We start from the raw sequence: 19,199 nt of genomic DNA on the forward strand, positions 1-19,199 counted from the left end.
TCCTGCGGAGGGCGGAAGGACTTGGCTGGTTGATATGCGTTATAACTTATAGGGACTAGAACTTTAAACGGTACAGGACTTGAGACTGGTCTGAGCAGTGAAACAATTCACAAAACTCAGCAGCACTCTCGTCATCAAATCTTGGCAATTGATCTTGCAGCTTACGAGGTCCCTGGTCGTCATCGCTCCGACTTTCATGCACCGAAGGCGCTTAAGGAAATTTCGCTGAGGGTCCAAGCACACCCGGTTCACACATCTTGGCAATCGCTCTTACTTATTTCCCAATAGCCAGCGCCCCCGCTCCCTCCGAGGGTACCATAACGATTCGAGCTTGGAAGTCTCGATGGAAATCGTAGGAAAGTTCGTTTGGGTGCAAGTTTTCCAAGGAATCGCATGTCATGGATTGTGCTCGTACAGTTTGGGCGAGGTAATGACGTGTCCCAGCCAGCAACATCAACCGGGGCGCGCCGCTGAAACCGACAGGGGGGTATTCATACTTGATCTCAAGTGAAGTTTCAACAAGTGTACCTGCTCGCTTTCGAGCCTCGGTTTGCTTCAGGTTGGCTAGAAATACATATGTTCTTGAGGCAGTCTCCGTTTGATCAAGGCCATGAAAGGGAGGTTTGTGGGCTATATAACTCGGCGACTTTGCCCGCCAACTTTGCCACCCCATCCTCCGTCCCTTCATTAGCAATCCTTAACACCAGGCCGAGTGATCACACCCTTTATTTAAACCCGATATACTCCACTCGTTCATTTCATTAAATTCTCTTGCCTATATATATTTAAAGCCAGAAACCAGAAAAGTAGAAAAAAAAGTTATTATTCTAGAGCCTCCACTCCCTCAATCGACTCGACTTTGATTCATATTTACCGCCGCTTTACCCTCAAAATGCATCGCACCGGCCTCGTTTGCTTCGTCACTTTGGCTGCCCGCCAAGTCAATTTTTCCAATGCGGCCGCTATTTCCGCCTCTGCCTCCTCCGTATCCACTGCCTCGGCCTCAGGCGGCTCCACTTACATGGTGGTAAGCTAGCTTCTTTACCCTTTTTACTGGTTTTCTGCAATGTGTTCTTTTTTCACCACTGATCGGCGTCATGTTACTCCTAAATAAATGTAACAATATTAGAATGGGCAGGTGGTAAAATCTAATTCCAGCTCCGCTCAAGCCGGTGCCGGAGCGTATGCCGTAAGTCAAGCAATACGATGCATTCAAGCAGTGATTTCTTGTGCTCATGCCGATCTATTGCTCCTTCAACCAAATGCAGTACGCTGACTCAGACGGTCACCATGTGGAAAAGCACTGGTCCACATCCGCGACCACCGGTTCCAAGAAGGTTAGTTTTGCACGCTTGAATCTCTTCTCCAGGTTGACTTGCAACTGATGTGGTCTTACTAAAATTCTAGAAATCATGTGACTGTGAAGACAAGAACAAGAAATGTCAGTGTGAGAAGAAGTGTGACTGCGAAGACAAGGGCACTAAATGTGGCTGTGGAGACAAGGACAATGACCAGAGCCCGAAGCCCTGTGAGGAAGAGCAACAAAATGGCGGGAACCCGCCTGCTCCTGCGGTCTTCAGCGATGGGGACACCTCGACTTCTGGATCTGATGCCAAGTCTTCTGGAAGCAGTTGCCCCGGCAAAGACACGACTGTTCCCTCTCAGTCTCAGCAGGGTGGCTCGGACTGCACTGACTCCAGCTCCAGCCCATCCCCATCTGCCGACTCTACGTCCGGACCTATCCCAGCCGGCAGTGGCTCCTCTGACTGGCAGGGCGGAGCCCAACCGGACTCGAACTGTACCGACGTTGCCACTTCTGGCGATTCCTCTTCGAACTCTGCCCCAGTATCGGCCAAATCCGCAAGCTCCCATGCATCACAGCAGGACTCCAATTGTAGCGACAATGCTACCAGTACCAACAATGGCGATTCCTCTTCGGGTCCGTCTACAGGACCAAGCAATCCCGCCGTCTCTCCTGTACCACAGGGCGACTCGGCTAGCTTCACCGACAACGGCGACTCTTCTTCCAACTCCGCCACCGGATCAAGCAGTCCCGGTACCTCCCCTGCACCACAAGGTGACTCGGCCAGCTGTACCGACAATTCTGCTACCAACAATGGTGATTCTTCTTCGAACACCACCACAGGATTAACCAATCCTGGACCCTCCCACGTGACGCCAGATTACTCCTCGGCCAACTGTACCGAGAATGGTTCCAACAACGGCGATTCGTCTTCGACATCCACCCCGGGGGCGAGCAATCCCGACATCTCCTCGGCACCCCAAAACTCTGATTACTCGAGCAATGACAGTGACTCCCCATCAAACTTCAACCAGACCGCTTCTTCCGGGGCTTCTCAATCTGGAAGTGGATCTCAAGCAACAGGTGGTGACCAACCGGCGGCGGGTGGTGGAAACACTGCACTGATCACCAATGGACCTTCAGGCTCTAGCTGCCAAGACGCCGCACCTTGCAGCGGCAACGGTCAAGGCAGCCCCGCGGCAAATGGCAGCTCTGATGGCTCCCCGGCCTCTCCCCAAGGAAACAGCGGCCCATCTGTTTCAAGCGGGGGAAGCGCTGCTCCCTGCAGTAGCAGCGGCCACAGCTGTTCCTCCTCATGTGGCTGCTCATCGGCATCTTCTCAGGGAAGCAATTCACCACCTGTTTCCAGCGGAGGAAGCGACTATCCACCCGTGACTAGCGGGGCGAACGGATCTAATTGCACTGGGGGGAACGATTCGCCTTCCGATGATGGAACTAGCACGCCACCTGTCTCTAGCGGCACAGATGACTGCCAATCGGCACCCGGCTCCGGTGGTCAAAATTCTACCGCACCTGGATGCAGTTCTGCAAAGGATTCTGGAAACGCTCATCCCGTCGTTACTCCTCCAATTGCAAGTGGAGATTGCTCCTCAGGCCCAAGTGGCCCAAGTTCCTCTTCCGGTACTCCATCGAGTACATCGGGCGGGGACTCCACCCCAGGATGCAATGACTCCGGAAGTTCTACTCCGGCTACTCCCCCGGTCTCAAGTGGTGGTGCTTCCCCAGGAGGCAGTCCGTCTGGAGACACTCCCTCAGTTTCGAGTGGTAGTTGTTCTCCAGACGACAAATCTCCATCAGGATGCGCTGACAGCAATCCTGACCCCACTCCTCAAAACGTGCCCCAGCCGATCGGTCCCGGAAGTTCTACTCCGGCTACTCCCCCGGTCTCAAGTGGCGGTGCTTCCCCAGGAGGCAGTCCGTCTGGAGACACTCCCTCAGTTTCGAGTGGCAGTTGTTCTCCAGGGGACAAATCTCCATCAGGATGCGCTGACAGCAATCCTGATCCCACTCATCAAAACACGCCCCAGCCGATCGGTCCTGGAAGCGACTTCACTAGCCCTGCTACCAATACAACTGGAGACTCAACCCCATCTCCAAAAGAACCAGACTGCTCGAAAACAACCCCGCAGGTGAGTTACATCTTTGACTAAAAATGTGAAATATATCTAGTTACCCTTTCTAAACTGACATTCCGTATTTTTATTCCGTATTTTTGTCACCTACCAAAACTTCTGGTCATTCTTAGCCTGATACCAGTTCAGCAGATTCCCTATTGGTTAGCCAGTCCACTATTGGTACCCTGCTCTTGACTCTAGCCACTGGATTTGCTGTCACATTCCTTTAAGATAGAGAGTGCATCGGGCACCGAGTTAGTCAGATGCTAGCTTCATTGGAAAGTCAGCCTCATGGTCCACTTCAACTCTGATTTGAACTTCGAATCTCACTCTACCACGTCTTGTATGCAGTTTGTTTTGTATCTGGTGCTCCATTTGTTTCTTCTCTAGACTTGTTTATCATAAGAGTTATGTTTCATGGATTTTTGGTTCGGATTTCAGCAACCCATAAAAAAATAAAAAAAGAAGAAAGAAGAAAAGAGAGTAGAGAAGTTATCTTGCCTATAGTCTACATAAATTGTTTAAAAACCAGGGTGTTCTGCTTTGAACTTACTATCATTTTACATTACAGAAATGAATCAATGGGTTGTTTGATTTGTATGACACTTCATCAACTTTGGAATTTTGATTGAAGGCCTTTCTTGATGAGCGCAGTGCTCGCATTCCCCTTTGAATTGGATCCGGTCTTCCCATGGCCATCATGTTCCCAATCTGGTTCTTTGGTGACAAAGTGGCGAATTTTGAATTGTTGTTAAAAATCATGGTCTTGATTCTCACCGCCACTTTCTTGAATGCAATCCAGATGATTGCCTAATATGCCTTGATGTCACTTCTATAAAAATAGATTTGAAGGTACCATTAGCAACATCTTTCTACTATACAAGAGGGACTGTTGCGGTTGACGGTGCTTGCTCCAGGCTCTATAAGCAGTGTCGAAGGAAAAGTAATATGCGATGGGGCATGGAAACAAAACACCTTATTGGTCGAGCTGTAACCTGAACTCAAGCTTCGATCAGGTAAGGAGGCACTTTCGCGCAGCTGTCAACATAACCTCGGTAGTAGGCACACTCAGCGCCCAAGACTGATAATTAATATGTAATGGTTTACTGGATCTGGATCGTCTAGCTACGGCCATGATCCTCGATCGTGGGCAATTTGAGTTTTTGAACAACGCCGTGGAAGCTGTGCCAATTCAACAATGCGTCTGAGGAAGACGATGGGAAAGTTTATTCTTGTCAACACATCCTTCGATTTCGCCTCAATCGCACAGGCAATCAGGGACGCCAAAGAGAAGCCTTCAATTTAGTTGAAAAGGATAAACTAAGGGACAAGCACATTTTTTGCGTTTTCTAGACAATCACGAGCGGATCGCGATCCGCTGCACTAACCTCCACAGTCCATTGGGGAGTCTCATTCGCAGACATGTGTGCAGCCTCATCGACAAGGAGTTCATGTAGCCTAGGCTGCAACACTTTGGCGAGGAAAAATCGCTCCGTGTTCGTATGTGCAGTAAGAATGATATGAATTCCACGCGCGTTGGCACTGAGTAACTCGTGCTATCGCAACAACAAGAAAATAATGTTTTAACACCCAAGAATTTTAGCTTGATCATGCGACTGAAAACATGGATAGAGAAATCATTCACGTGTGACATTTCCCCCGTCACGAAAGCGTCACAAGATTTCCCTAAGGCCGAGCAGATGGATCCACCAGATCCTGCGCAAACGCCTACCGAGCGAATGGTTGGAGAAGCAAAGCTCGACTTCGCTAATTGAACTGGACAAGCCAAAATGGAGTGCAAAGAGGGGTTCATGATCAGCAACGCGTCTTCTCGTGGATTAGTCAAGTTAGGCAAGAACGATATATACCGTGCGAGAGCCCTAAGCCTGTCTTGATTCTACTGATAAGCTGATCAAGGTCAACTTCTTTTCCCTGTGCGAATTCAACCCGGCGTCCACCACCCAAGCCGACACCATTGAGGACATTCTCGGAGGTTTTCTCGACGATTACACCCGATGTTGAAAATATTTTGTTCTGATGAGCCGATTCCCCGGAGACGATTTCACACAATTCGTCGTTGATTCCTCCTATCACCGAGTCGAGTGCTGTGTGAGGTGAATAAACACTAGAAAGCCCCTACCCAAAACATAATAAAATCAGCTGTCATGATTCATTTGGTAATGGATCGGTTCCTGATCAGAGAGAAGGCGGAAGGCTGAGATTAATGGTTCTCGACCAATTGACCTTCCCTCCTTTTTCGCAGTGAAATGATTTGGAGGGATGTAAAAGACGAACCTAATACCAGCTGTTGCACATTTCAGAATGATTTCTTGGAGGGGATCCTTCAACGTTAAGGACTTGAGACCTCGAAAGATGGTGGGATGGTAGGCCACGATAACGCCAACATTCGAATCTTTTGCTAATGCTTCTTCGGCAACGCTTGGTGTCAAGTCGATCGTCAAAAGAACCTTGTTGGCCAAAGGTCTGATCACTGGTGACTCCAATAGCAACCCGGTGTTATCCTTCCAACGCGAGTTTTTCGGTATCGGCGGCGAAAAATTCGGAGCACAATTCGAAGATTGATCAGTGTTCGGTACATCTATTTTGCACTTGGAAATCGGCTGGAATTGACCAGGTGTTGAGCTCACCCAGCTTTCAGCCAAAGAAACCGGCGCCATCTTTGAGAATGCTCTCTGTACCGCCTTGAGGAGAGACATTGTTAGACCCGCGGTCCACTATCTGATGAGGTTGAGCAGTCAAGTTGAACCGGTTGGCGTCCGATGAGAAGGAAATTTGGAGAGATCAGTGCGCGCGGGGCGCGAGCCCTGGGCTCCTGCGTGCGGGACGGCCTGCCTCGACAAAGGGGGCCCCGTTATGTATTTATCATAATCCAAGAAGAGAGTTGCTTGTGTTTAGAACTCGAGTTTCATCACGATTGTGTGGAGCCAGGTCAAGATGTGCCTCCCTAGACAGCAGTAGTTTACCGAGTCGGTGAGGAAATTAAACTTTTGACCAGCTCCTTGAAGCAGGCTGTGCCATGAGGGCGGGTGCGGGCACTTGAAGCTGACAGAACTGCAAAAAATGGCTCTTGGCTCCACTGCCACATCCAGAATTGCTGGAATTGTGAACAACTTTGTTGTCTTGTTGCAATTGTCGAAATCTTGCAGGGGGGTTAGAGGTTTCTCTCAACATCATAATTGCCAGCTAGCTCAGAACAGGCAGTTTGAAATGAGGTTGGACCTGATCAAGTTCAAGCATGTGAACAGCTCAGATCGAAGGCTTTTAGTAGAGATGTGCTCCAAATAAAGGACGTGTGCAGTAGTAATCTGGAAGAAAGGCGTTGTCTTTACAAGGGATCAGGATGCACTTTTTTATCTGTTGGTTTGGTGCATATTAATCCGCAAACAGTTGTTTAATGGTTCTGACTTTCTCGAATGGAAATCCCATTAAATTGCAGACAAATATGTAAAGTAATTGAGGGGTTGAGGCACCAAACATAAAGTGCGTTGGACAAGCCATTCTGGCAAAACATTTCCCATCTTTTGTTTACTGGCTGCAAGTGGCCAGTCCCCTCTGGACAGGGGCCTGCTGGCGCCCCACCGAGTTGGCGGCTGGCTGGGTTGCATTGGGGCAGCGCGCCGAGCGGTTCCCTCATCAGCATATATCCATCCCCCTCCGCCTCGGGCAGCTGCCTGTCTCCTCCCTCCTCCATCCATCTTCATCCATCCCCACCACCCCTGACACCGTGAGCTGTCAGCGCACGCCTGCCTAGTCTACGATGTCTGCCAAAGGTGTGTCCGCAATCATCTGCGATCTCATCCCCCATCCACCAGCTCTCGCACTGACCAGCCCGACTCTCTGGCATCTTCTTCTGACACCTTCGATCTCCCCCTTGTCTCATGTCCAGCCATTCGCGAGTATGACGCCAAATTGCTGGTGGCCCATTTCCTTGGCCGAGCCCCCCAGTTCGGCAAGGCTTGCCCTGCTCGTCCCGAGTTCAAGGCGCCAGAAGTCAAGGTGGCTCAGGTAAGCATCCTCTTTCCTTCAAATAAATCATCTCGCTTCTCTTTCCCTGCCTTTGTCTGTAATCGATGATGATGTCATTGACTCTGTGCTCTGTCTGACTTGTTGGTTCTGGTTTGGGTCCCTATGTATTAGATCTCCTGGGATCCAGAATCAAAGACCATCACACCCGACAGCAGTCTGCCTTCCTGGGTCTTCAGCGAAAAGCTGGTCGTCAAGCCCGACCAGCTCATCAAGCGTCGTGGCAAGGCCGGACTCCTAGGCCTCAACAAGACCTGGCCGGAAGCCAAGGCATGGATCCAGGAGCGTGCTGGCAAACCCGTCAACGTCGAAGGCGTCATGGGCACCTTGAATACCTTTATCGTCGAACCCTTTGCTCCTCACCCTTCAGATACGTAAGCCAGTCTTTTCTTTCTATCCAAGTGGCAACACCATGTCTTGTTGGCCAGTGTCGTCTCCTAACTTCCTTTGGTACTTGAAAAAGCGAATACTATGTGTGCATCAACTCCGTACGAGAGGGTGACATGATCCTGTTTACCCACGAGGGTGGAGTGGATATCGGTGATGTCGACGCAAAAGCCGCCAAGATCACCGTCCCCGTGGATGGCGATTTGCCCGACCGAGCCCAACTCAAGGCTGGACTGCTCGCCGCGGTCCCTTCGCATCGCCAGGACGCACTGGTCGACTTCCTCGCCCGGCTCTACTCCACCTACGTCGATCTGCACTATACATACCTCGAAATCAACCCCCTCGTCTGCATGGAGGCCGCCGATGGGTCCCCGTCGATCGCCTTCCTCGACATGGCCGCCAAGCTCGACCAAACAGCCGATTATCTCTGCGGCGCCAAGTGGGCCATCGGCCGGGAAACCTCCGTAGCGATCAACGGCTCCAAAACCTTTGCCGACCGCGGGCCACCCATGGTGTTCCCTGCTCCTTTCGGCCGTGATCTTACCAAGGAAGAGGCGTATATCCAGAAGTTGGACGCCAGCACTGGTGCTTCGCTCAAGCTTACTGTGCTGAATGCTCAAGGCCGAGTCTGGACCATGGTGGCTGGTGGTGGTGCTTCGGTCGTGTACTCGTAAGCATCGTCTGCTGTTTCTTTCCGAGTCCTCCCGCTGACCTTTGTCCGTGAATGTGACTGGATTACGTCCCCAGTGATGCCATTGCTGCGCATGGCTTTGCTCACGAACTTGCCAATTACGGAGAATACTCGGGCGCACCTACCAAGGGCCAGACCTTCGAATACGCGAAGACGATCCTGGATCTGATGACCCGTGGCGAGCCCCATCCTGAGGGCAAGGTCCTGATTATCGGTGGTGGTATTGCCAACTTCACCAACGTCGCCGCTACCTTTGGCGGGATCATCGATGCACTTAAAACCTACAAGGAGGGCCTCCAGCGCCACAAAGTCAAGATCTTTGTCCGTCGAGGTGGACCCAACTACCAAGAAGGATTGAAGAAAATGCGCCTGATTGGCGAAACCCTGGGCATCGAAATCCAAGTATTTGGAGTGCGTGGATCTCCATCTCCTTTCGACCAGGTTTGACCAAGCTGCTGACATTTGTTTGCTGCACCACTTAGCCTGATACTCATATATCTTCGATCGTCCCAATGGCTCTCGGAATCTCCAAACCTATGTCAAACGGCATCCACAGCGCCCCCAATGGCGTCAACGGCCACAGCAAGGCTTCCGAACCAACTTCTGCCACTTCACCCGCGGCCACCGAGTCTTTCGCGGCCACTGTTGTCCCAGAAAGCCGAGAAGAACATGGGGTCGTCTCTTTCGCACAAGGGGCTCCTGCCGAGCGTCCTTGGTTCCGCCCATTCGATGAAACTACTCGGGGCTTGGTCTATGGACTCCAGCCTCGAGCTATCCAAGGAATGCTCGACTTTGACTTTGCTTGCGGGCGCAAGGTACCCTCCGTGGCCGCCATGATCTATCCATTTGGCGGCCATCACGTCCAGAAGTTTTACTGGGGTACCAAGGAAACCCTCCTCCCTGTCTATGCGACGATCGCAGAGGCGGTCAAAAAGCATCCCGAAGCCGATACCCTGGTCAACTTTTCATCCTCCCGTTCCGTCTACCAATCCACTCTCGATGCGCTTGAGATCCCTCAAATCAAATCGATCGCATTGATTGCCGAAGGCGTCCCCGAGAGACACGCCCGAGAGATCCTCCACCTCGCCCATAAGAAGAAGGTCATCATCATCGGTCCCGCCACTGTTGGTGGGATCAAGCCCGGCTGTTTCCGAATTGGTAACACCGGCGGGATGATGGACAACATCATTGCGTCCAAGCTCTACCGCCCCGGATCGGTCGCTTACGTCTCCAAGTCGGGAGGAATGTCCAACGAGCTCAACAACATTCTTTCTCTGACCACCAACGGCACGTACGAAGGTATCGCCATCGGTGGGGATCGCTACCCGGGAACCACGTTCATCGACCACATGCTGCGCTACGAAGCAGACCCCAACTGCAAGATGTTGGTGCTACTTGGTGAAGTAGGCGGTGTTGAAGAATACCGGGTGATCGAGGCGGTCAAGTCTGGGCAGATCAAGAAGCCGATCGTCGCATGGGCCATCGGGACCTGCGCCAAGATGTTCACGACCGAAGTTCAGTTCGGGCATGCTGGGTCGATGGCCAACTCGGACCTCGAGACGGCCGATGCTAAGAACAAGGCGATGCGCGCCGCCGGGTTTGTCGTTCCAGACACCTTTGAAGATCTGCCGGCGGCATTGAAGAAAGTGTACACCGGGCTCGTCAAAGATGGGACCATCAAGCCCAGTGCCGAGCGTGACCCCCCGAACATCCCTGTCGATTACAAGTGGGCTCAGGAGCTGGGAATGGTCCGAAAACCTGCCGCATTCATCTCGACGATTTCCGACGAGCGTGGGGCTGAGCTCTTGTATGCTGGCATGCCGATCACCGACGTCTTCAAAGAAGAGATCGGAGTAGGAGGCGTCATTTCATTGCTCTGGTGAGCTGCTCTCGGCGGACACACATGGCTCACGATAGTAGCACTGACGCACATTGTTTTCACAGGTTTAAACGTCGCTTGCCACCGTACGCCTGCAAGTTCCTCGAGATGTGCTTGCAACTCACTGCGGATCACGGGCCAGCTGTCTCTGGAGCGATGACGACGGTGATCACGACCCGTGCGGGGAAAGACTTGGTGAGCTCGCTGGTCGCCGGTCTGTTGACGATTGGGGACCGATTTGGAGGCGCTTTGGACGGAGCCGCGCGCGAGTTTTCGCGCGCCAAAGACACCGGGCTGACTCCGCGAGAATTTGTGGACTCGATGCGAAGGGCCAACAAGTTGATCCCCGGGATCGGCCACAAGATCAAGTCTAAAGCCAACCCTGACATGCGCGTCGAGCTGGTCAAGGACTTCGCCAAGAAGAACTTCCCTAGCGTCGAGATGCTCGACTACGCTCTGGCGGTCGAGGACGTCACTAGCTCTAAGAAGGACACCCTTATCCTGAACGTGGATGGATGCATCGCTGTTTGCTTCTGTGATCTTTTGAGGAATTCGGGGGCTTTCAGCCGCGAGGAAGCCGATGAGTACATGCAGGTTAGTCTCCGAACATCTTCGTGCTTGATTTCCCGATGACCATCACTGACAAGTTCCTTTTTTACTTTCCAAATCACTTAGATCGGGACCTTGAATGCATTGTTTGTCCTGGGCCGAAGCATCGGGTTCATTGGCCACCACATCGACCAAAAGAGGTTGAAACAAGGCTTGTACCGGGCCGAGCAAAGCGACATCTTCATCGAGATGGGCAACACTGGCATCTCTGATCGAGTGGTTGTTCGTCCTAGTTGAGCATCAAAAGGCGCCCCCTCACCGGATCTGAAAACCGCAGGTAAAAATGATCACAAAAATCGCCCCCGTCTTTCCCACAAAGTGTCCAAAGACTTTGTTTCTCTTCATCCTATGAGACGCTTTTGTATTACTTTATCCTCTCACCTCAACAAAATACGGCAAAACGAGCGCTGTTCTTGTATGAATGAAGGAATATTTTGAGAGAATGTTTATTAGTTATATATCTATATATATCCGCGCTTCGAATCCATTGTGATTACCCTTTCTTTCGTCCCTCCCCTCCATTCTCCACTTTTCTATCTTGACCAATAATACTAGATAATCTCGTCTCCAATCGGTTTTTGTGTTATCAGGCCCGACCCCTTTCCGTCAGTCTCATTCTGACATCCTGGCCCATCTTGGAAGCCGTAATCATATGTATGAGGGGAAAGGCCAAGAATCATTCCAGCACCAATGATGTGTCCGGAATAAGACTCTGGACCGCTTAGCAGTAAACACCGAACTCAGTGTGGCACCTTTTTTGCCATATTCTGATCCAAGTGCCTCGTGCCTCGACATCTCTCCTCGCTCCCCTCTTTCTTTCGTTTACATGCCCCTCTGATTTGTGCCGAGAGAATCTCTCTGTTGATTTGCAGTATTCGGCACCATCTGCAAGCTAGGACCAGAGCATCCAAGCATGTATCATCTCGTACTGACAGTGTCAGAAGATAACGAAAAAAGGTTACGGTATCAGAAAGGGGCTCCGTAACGTATAGTAACGTATCTGCTGGCGTTCTCGCGTAGAGAACTAGCTGGACAAGAGGTTAGTAATTATATATGTATAATTACCAAAATAGTGGAGGACTTCCCGTCGGCATTTAGAGAGCTCTAGATGCCCCTCTAACTCCTAAATTAAGACCTCTACCAAATCAACAATCAGTGCACATGAATGTCATGAGCTGTAGGGTTAGGAAATCATTTTCCCTTCTACCAAAAATTAAGAGTCTGGGTGTGTAAATTGAGATCTGGTAGGCTCCCAGACTCGACGGGAAGTCCTCCAGTCTAGATACAAAGATAACGGAGAGAGAAAGAAAGGAGGATAGAAAAAAATATAATTGTTTATAAGTTTGCGTCTATAGCGCTTTCTTTATATCTAGTCTTAGTAGACTGTATAAGCTGCTAAAGCTAGCCTCTCCGGTAGAAGCCTACCAAAGGATAGATCTAAGATATTTTAAGATCTTTTGGTTTCTTTCCGGCTGTTCTAGCGCGACCGGGTTATTACCAAAAAACCCAGTAAGATTATTAAACGAGGTTTGTAATAGGGGGGTTCACAATAGGATAAAAGTAAAATTTTAGAGTCAATTTTAAGGTCTTTATCAACAAATTTTTAAAAATCTGGCAAGGTGTACAGGACTGGGTATCCCCTGAGAATCAGAGCAACATCTTTATTTTTTAAAAAGTTGTTCATAAAGGTCTTAAAATTAGCTCTAAAGTTTTATTTTTATCCTATTGTGAACCCCCCTAATGATTTAAAAATAAATCGGTAAATATAAGGAAAAGATATTGGATAAGGGTAGGATAATATAAGACAGCGATAATACCGTGAAGGTTTATGAATCTTAGAATCTGGACTTGCGGAATAAGTGCCTAGTTATGATTTCTTTAACGAGTACGAGGAGTAGTGAGTCTAGAAACGTCTGTGATAACAAGTTGAGAGATCTAGGTTAATTATTCAGTTCTTAAGGAGAATGGTGACTTAGAGCTTATACTAGTTGAGGGAGTCTTTTCTTAAGTAAATATTAATACTTAGTTAAGAGAAAAAGAGTCCGCTTGAGTAGTATTTTACCTTGCCATGATTTCCAATGAGAAGTCGAGTAATAATTCAATCTAGTGTTCTCTGAGTGGAAGAGAGGAATCTCCCATCCTCCTTTCAATAGAAAAACTCTTCTCTCTCCCTTGCATTTGGTTATGATCATATCATCCTGCAGGTTAAAGTTTTTCTTACTATTTGTTTCTTTGTTTACTATTTTCTCGATTATTATTTCTACTGCTTGTGGTTTTCTTCCTTTAAGCGAATATGCATTAAGGGTGTTCAAAGTTGAAATCATAAAATTTTCAATGCATAAAATCATAAAATCATAAAACTTTCAAGTGATGATTTCATATGTACCATTCTAGAAATGTTGCTCTAATTTGAGTGCTTGGGTGCAACATATTTTTTCAGCTTAGAATTTTATGATTTTATGGTGTTATGATTTTATGCAAGTCAACTTTGAACACCCTAATTATCATTTTGTCTTGCGCGCTGTTGTTGCGCTCTTTATATTTTCTGTGGCTTTACTTTCTCACATAATGTATCATTTCACTTTTATTTAGCTCTGCGCTCCGCGCTATCATTTAATTAAAGAAGTTCAATCTTAGCGCTTGCGCTTCTTGTAGATTATTAACAATAATAATTATTTTTGTAACCCTTTTGGACATTCTAAATGTCTCTAGGGTTGACATGCTGACACCAAGCACAATCAGGCTTGATCTGATCCCTGTTGGCCAGTTTAAAGCTCCTTGGGTATTCTGATCATCCATCTCTCAATCTTACCACTTCTGTCCAACTTTACTCATACCACAATTCTAGAAAATGAGTGCCACAGGTTCAGACAACAACATTTTTTTGTTTTATTTGAAATTGCAAAGGCGTGAATATCAATCATACAAAGATTTCAGAGACAAGGGAAAGGAGTCAAGGACAGCCAGAGTGTTGGAATTTACCACAGACCAAGTCTCCAGGTCCCATATCCAGTAGTCGTCACCATCCAATAGATATGAGAGAAGGATCAGACCTTTCTTGTCAAGCTTCTTTTGATTTGCCTGCTGGATTTTATACCAGAACAGGCATCTGAATGCGTGAAGATGCTTGAGATTGGAGGACTTCCCGCCGATCTGGAAACCCAGATTTTCCCATATTTTGCAGGGAAATCTAGGCAGATCTAGGATTTGGGAAGATTGAGCCCAGATTTCCCCGCAAAATCTGGAAAAATCTGGGTTCCCAGATTGACGGGAAGTCCTCCATTGAACCGGGGTAAATTTAGGATGTATGTTGGAGACTTGAAACCAATCAGCCTGTTGGAGGGGAAAGAATTGAAGGCAAAGAGGGAATGTCATAGTTTATCTTTCCTGAACAATTTAGGTTGGTGAGCGCTGAGTGTAAGGGTTTCACCAAGGCTCCACCCTTACATAAGCTGTGTTGTGATAGAAGCATTGTTATCAATGCTTATACATAGTATTCCCGCTTTATATAGTTTTCATCTCATCTCTTCTCTTCTCCCTCAAGCTGGTCTTCACCCTTCCCCTCCTTAACTTTCATCGGCCAATCTTAGAAATTACATTCTTTTTTATAGAATTCTGGCCTTTGGCCCTCCGTCCCACCAATCCTTCCAGTGAGGGTTCACAGAACCCTTACACTGAGTTAAGAGGATCTCACAAGATTGCTTATTGTTCTGTTTGTTTGCTCAGCAACACCATTCAGCTCAGGCGAGTGAGGAGGCCCCGGCTTGTGTTTGATTCCTGCCTGAGAGAGATAAATGAAGAACTCATTTGACATGTATTCCACACCGTTGTCAGTCCTCAGCACAATTATTTTGTGGCCTCTGCTTTTTTCAAAGAACACGCAAAGGATCTTAAAAATGGCAAACAAGTCGCTTTTGGATTTCATGGGATAAACAGTGAGGAATTTAGAGCAATCATCGACAAACATAATAAAATATTCATAACCCTCTTGTGACAGAGTCTTGTAAGAACCAACATCCAAATGGATTAGTTGACCTGGAGAGGTGGACCAATAACCAGATCTCAATTTGAATCCCATGAAATCAAAAAGGGAATCCTTTGTCTGTTTTAAGATCTTTTGCGCATTCTTTGAAAATAGGAGAGACTGTTGAAACTCTCCTTAACTCGTGACATTTGACAACTACGTGCGCTATCACTCGGCGTTCTCATCCCTGTTCACTCTGCGCTCTCATTACTGCGCCACAACATGTGGCGCAATACACCAACTCAATCTCATCAGCTCAAACCTAATCTCTCAGTCTACACCACTCCTGCAAGATCAGATCACAGTTCTCCCATTGACTGAAAAAACTTTACTCATCCAAAGACACTCAACTCATCCTTTTGTCAATCCGCATTGCACCTCTCCTCAACCAAGATCAAGACATCAAGACCCATTCAAGATAACCATCAACAAGTTTCTGTAAAGCTTTAACTCGGACCGTCTGTGTAGCTTTCAACTTGGTGAGAAATGCACCCAGAATTTCCAGAAAAAATTCCTTGAACATCTCATCTTTGACATACTAACTCCTTTCCATCTCTCATCAGTTTTCCCTTTTCAGATCTTTGCGCACTCACTTCTTATGCTTATATAGTTGTCCAAAATCACTTTCTGGGTTTGTTTCTTATTTGTTCTCTTATTTCTGTCTCTCTTCCATTTTGCTTCCCACAACTAATCCTCCATCTTCATCAAATTAGCTCAACTCCTCAACTCGTCATCCTTAAAATATTCAGTTGTTCTTCTACAGATTGCCATCTGTCTCAGGGTTTGTTCTTTATTAACTTTTCTATCTACCAACTGCTTGTTTCTTTACATGCTTGTTCTTTATAGTTTTTGGTCTTATTTTCACAGAAATTCAGTCACAGGTTTTTTAGAGACCACAAATTACCTGCGCTGAGGACTGAAAATGGTGGGGAAGACATGTCAAATGAGTTCTTGATTTATCTCTCTCAGGCAGGAATCAAGCACACTCCTATTACAGAGTGTGCTCTAGCACACTCCTATTACGGCGTGTGCTTACGGAGTGTGCTCTAGCACACGCCTGCTATGGTCTTACCAGCAGTATGGATTTGGTCAAGGTGATGTAGGTGCCTTATTTCCATTTCTGGCAAGCTGGTGTTGATGGACTGTTGTTTATCCTCCTTTCCCTCCCCCTCCACCCCAGAAAAAGGCCACCGGAATGCAGGACCTGAAGAGCCCACTAAACTCAAATGGCAAGGCAATCAATGTGTCCCAACTCCAAGGCTATTGTTGAGAGTCAAGCTCTTGTTCCAACTTAAGCTTTTTCCCCATGTAACTCTCCTGCCTTGCGGATGTCACTTGACAGAAACTTTCTTCCTATAGTCTCTCAAACTCCTGCACTTGTCCCTTCTTTTCAAATTGGTAATCTCAATTTGCTCACCAGAACCACAGCTCATCTTGACTAACTCAGAAATATTGGTTTCTGCTCAAGATTTCCCATCAGCAAAACTCAACATCTTCAACATATTTAAGCTTGACAAACTCTCATCTCATTCCTCTCTCTCGGGGAACTTGCTCAATTCATTTTTTTGACCCATCATTCATCAGTCTCAAATCTTTGCATCTTCATCATTGCCCTGACTGATTTGTTCCTCCAGAAGACCTCAAAGATATTGGTCTGCAAAACTCATCAAAGCCTCCAGCCTTTTTTGCCACCACCTCAACAACATTTCCTTGGTTTTATGTTGTGCTCTGTTTCTCTTGCTTTTGTGTGCTCTCATTGACGTTGTTCCCTTTTAGTCTGCTCTTCTTTTTTTCTTCCTCTTATTCATCTTTTGTTGTGTTCTTCTCATTGTTGTGTTTGCCTTCAGGTACCTTTTTCTTTTTTGTTTTTCTGTCTGTTTTGTCTGATATATTGCAATTACCTTCAGTTTGATTCTTAACAGCTATTTCACCCCACCACCATTACCACCAATTCTGCCCCATCCCCAGGCAGAAGGTACAAATGCCAAAGAGGATGAATCCCTGAAGGACATCACTCAAGAGATGCAATTTTATTCACTGATATCCCTTTTGATCAACAAGGATTTAATCCCGGAATCTTGCCAGGTTGCAGAGAAAGGAGTCTCCTATAACTTGATGGATTATGGGGCCAATAATTCTCTCAAAGAGAAAGAGAACTTGAAGGGGCACCTCAATCTGGTTCTGGCATGTGAGTTCATTGTCTGCTTTTTTCTATTTCCATGAACAACTGACTGAAGTTTTTTTGCCTCATATCACCAGCAAATACCATAAGGTTGAACACACAGGTGGCCACTTTCAGAATTCTGGCTCATCTTCTCCGCTCACAATCTCTTCTCTTTTTCCATCACTTTTGGTGATGTTAAACCCCCCCTTCTTTTTCTCATTATTTCCATCACATTGTGTGATGTCTCTCCTCATTCCATCAATAATATTTGATGTATTCCATTACAGTTATGTAATGTCTTGTCCTTCCATATGTTTAGAACTGTTCTACATATGTTACTGTGTTTCCATCTCTTTGAGATGCTTATTTTGTTTGTTTTTGTCACTTAGGCCCCCTTTGGATCTTGCAAGGGGGCTCTCTAGTTGTGACTACTTGTTTCCGCTCTCTTGATTTGAAATTCAGTATCAAGTCAGAGCATTTCAACCCTTGACCCACATCTTAAAGCTCCTTGGTCCAATCCAAGCTCCCCTGTGATTGTCCCTCTCTTTGTCGCACCTTTTTCTTTGAATGAAAATTTAACAGCCACTCACAGGGAGAAGAATGTGTTGCTATTCAACTCAAAGTTATTTTCTGGGAACCACATAGGTGGTGAGTTACTGCTCCCTTCTCTGGGTGTGGCATGGTGTGGCCTCCAGGGGTTCTCCTTTCACGGCCCACTCCGGATCTTGCTCCATGGTGTGGCACGTTTCACCTTTCCAAAGGACCTCCAGCAACCAAGGAAATACTCTTTTGCTCTCTGGGCCCAGGCTACCTCCTTTTCAGCCGTTGGTAGGGTCCAAGCCCACCGGTCAGGTGCCAAGGTTGGTGTGATCCTTCTCTTTTTTCTGGGGGTAGTGGGGTTAGCTGCTGACTTCATGGTCATCAGGTTTTAACAACCTGGAGTACTGGCTCCCCTTTTACCCAAAATAAGACACCGTTGTAAGACTCAAAAGTGGTAATGAAAACCTTTTGCTGAATTTTGAAGGGTATGATGGAGTTGCAAGATCTGCCCTTCTGTTATCAGTCAACAAGACCCACCAATCTCAGCTTGGCAAGTTTTATTAAGTGATAGGTCTGGTCTGTTCCAGATAAAATCTGTTTGACTGGCAACATGTAAGTGTTTTAATTACTTTGTTAGAAGGGTTGAATTCCTTTATTATAAGTGTTGAATTTCTGTTATAAGGGTTTTAGGATTTGAGTCACCAGGGGAGATATGTTCCCACTCCCCAGGGAGTGCCCTACCATAACTTTTTTCCATAACTGTGCTGGAGGCCTTTGGTAAATAAAAATTGGATAGGTATGAAAAAGACTGGAAGTCAGCTGTGGAAATCAGCTGGAAATAATCCTGAAATAAACCTGCATAACTTGCCAAGAAATCATCCAGAACTCATCTAGAATTCATCCAGAACTCATCCAGAATATAGGCCTTTCTTGGCTCTGTGACCAGTGTGTCCTTTTTGTGGAGATGTGAGAGGCCCAGCCTCTGATATTGTCCCCCTCATGTACTTGCGTACATCAGGGGGACAATTGGTGTCTCAAGGCAAAGCTTTGACTTTTCATGTGGCCATGAAAGGCCCATCCGGTGATATTTCCACATCAATTTACGCGCGTACATCAGGGTGACTATTGGCAAAGTGCAAAAAAGTTCACTTGCATGTGCACATGTGAATTTTGAAAAGCAAAAAAAAGCAAAACTCACCAGATCATTTTTGTGAGGAGGCAAGGATATCTGGTCAAACTGGAGTGGTACTGCAGTCCAACTTTGATCACTTACCTCAGAGTTTCACCCCATTGAAAAAGTTATTCACCATTTTTTTTAGCCAAATTCAAATTAATTCCCGCATTTCCAAGAAAATGGGTTTCACTACTTTTACTGCAACATTATAACCACATTCCAAAATTCTAAACCCAATAATACCAAGTT

At 47.2% G+C, this 19,199-nt stretch overlaps 3 protein-coding genes across 3 annotated transcripts; 2 read left to right on the forward strand and 1 right to left on the reverse strand.

The window, feature by feature from the left end:
* Window positions 1-892: 892 nt before the first annotated feature.
* Window positions 893-3,668, forward strand: PtA15_5A249 (uncharacterized protein; the record flags this gene model as incomplete). The annotated part of the gene is made up of 5 exons (XM_053168989.1): window positions 893-1,027; window positions 1,130-1,189; window positions 1,269-1,337; window positions 1,408-3,453; window positions 3,570-3,668. 5 exons carry the CDS (start codon window positions 893-895, stop codon window positions 3,666-3,668), a joined length of 2,409 nt encoding a protein of 802 aa, XP_053020231.1.
* Window positions 3,669-4,787: 1,119 nt separating this feature from the next.
* On the reverse strand, window positions 4,788-6,155 carry PtA15_5A250 (uncharacterized protein; the record flags this gene model as incomplete). The annotated part of the gene is made up of 5 exons (XM_053168991.1): window positions 4,788-4,994; window positions 5,084-5,214; window positions 5,307-5,563; window positions 5,734-5,960; window positions 6,087-6,155. The coding sequence occupies 5 exons, from the start codon at window positions 6,153-6,155 to the stop codon at window positions 4,788-4,790; spliced, it is 891 nt and encodes a 296-aa protein (XP_053020232.1).
* Window positions 6,156-7,216: 1,061 nt separating this feature from the next.
* On the forward strand, window positions 7,217-11,285 carry PtA15_5A251 (uncharacterized protein; the record flags this gene model as incomplete). Its single annotated transcript, XM_053168992.1, has 8 exons — window positions 7,217-7,229; window positions 7,346-7,464; window positions 7,597-7,856; window positions 7,946-8,539; window positions 8,617-8,971; window positions 9,043-10,439; window positions 10,505-11,033; window positions 11,115-11,285. The coding sequence occupies 8 exons, from the start codon at window positions 7,217-7,219 to the stop codon at window positions 11,283-11,285; spliced, it is 3,438 nt and encodes a 1,145-aa protein (XP_053020233.1).
* Window positions 11,286-19,199: the final 7,914 nt, after the last annotated feature.

The sequence above is a fragment of the Puccinia triticina genome, chromosome 5A (assembly GCF_026914185.1).
Source record: "Puccinia triticina chromosome 5A, complete sequence".
Lineage (NCBI taxonomy): Eukaryota > Fungi > Basidiomycota > Pucciniomycetes > Pucciniales > Pucciniaceae > Puccinia > Puccinia triticina.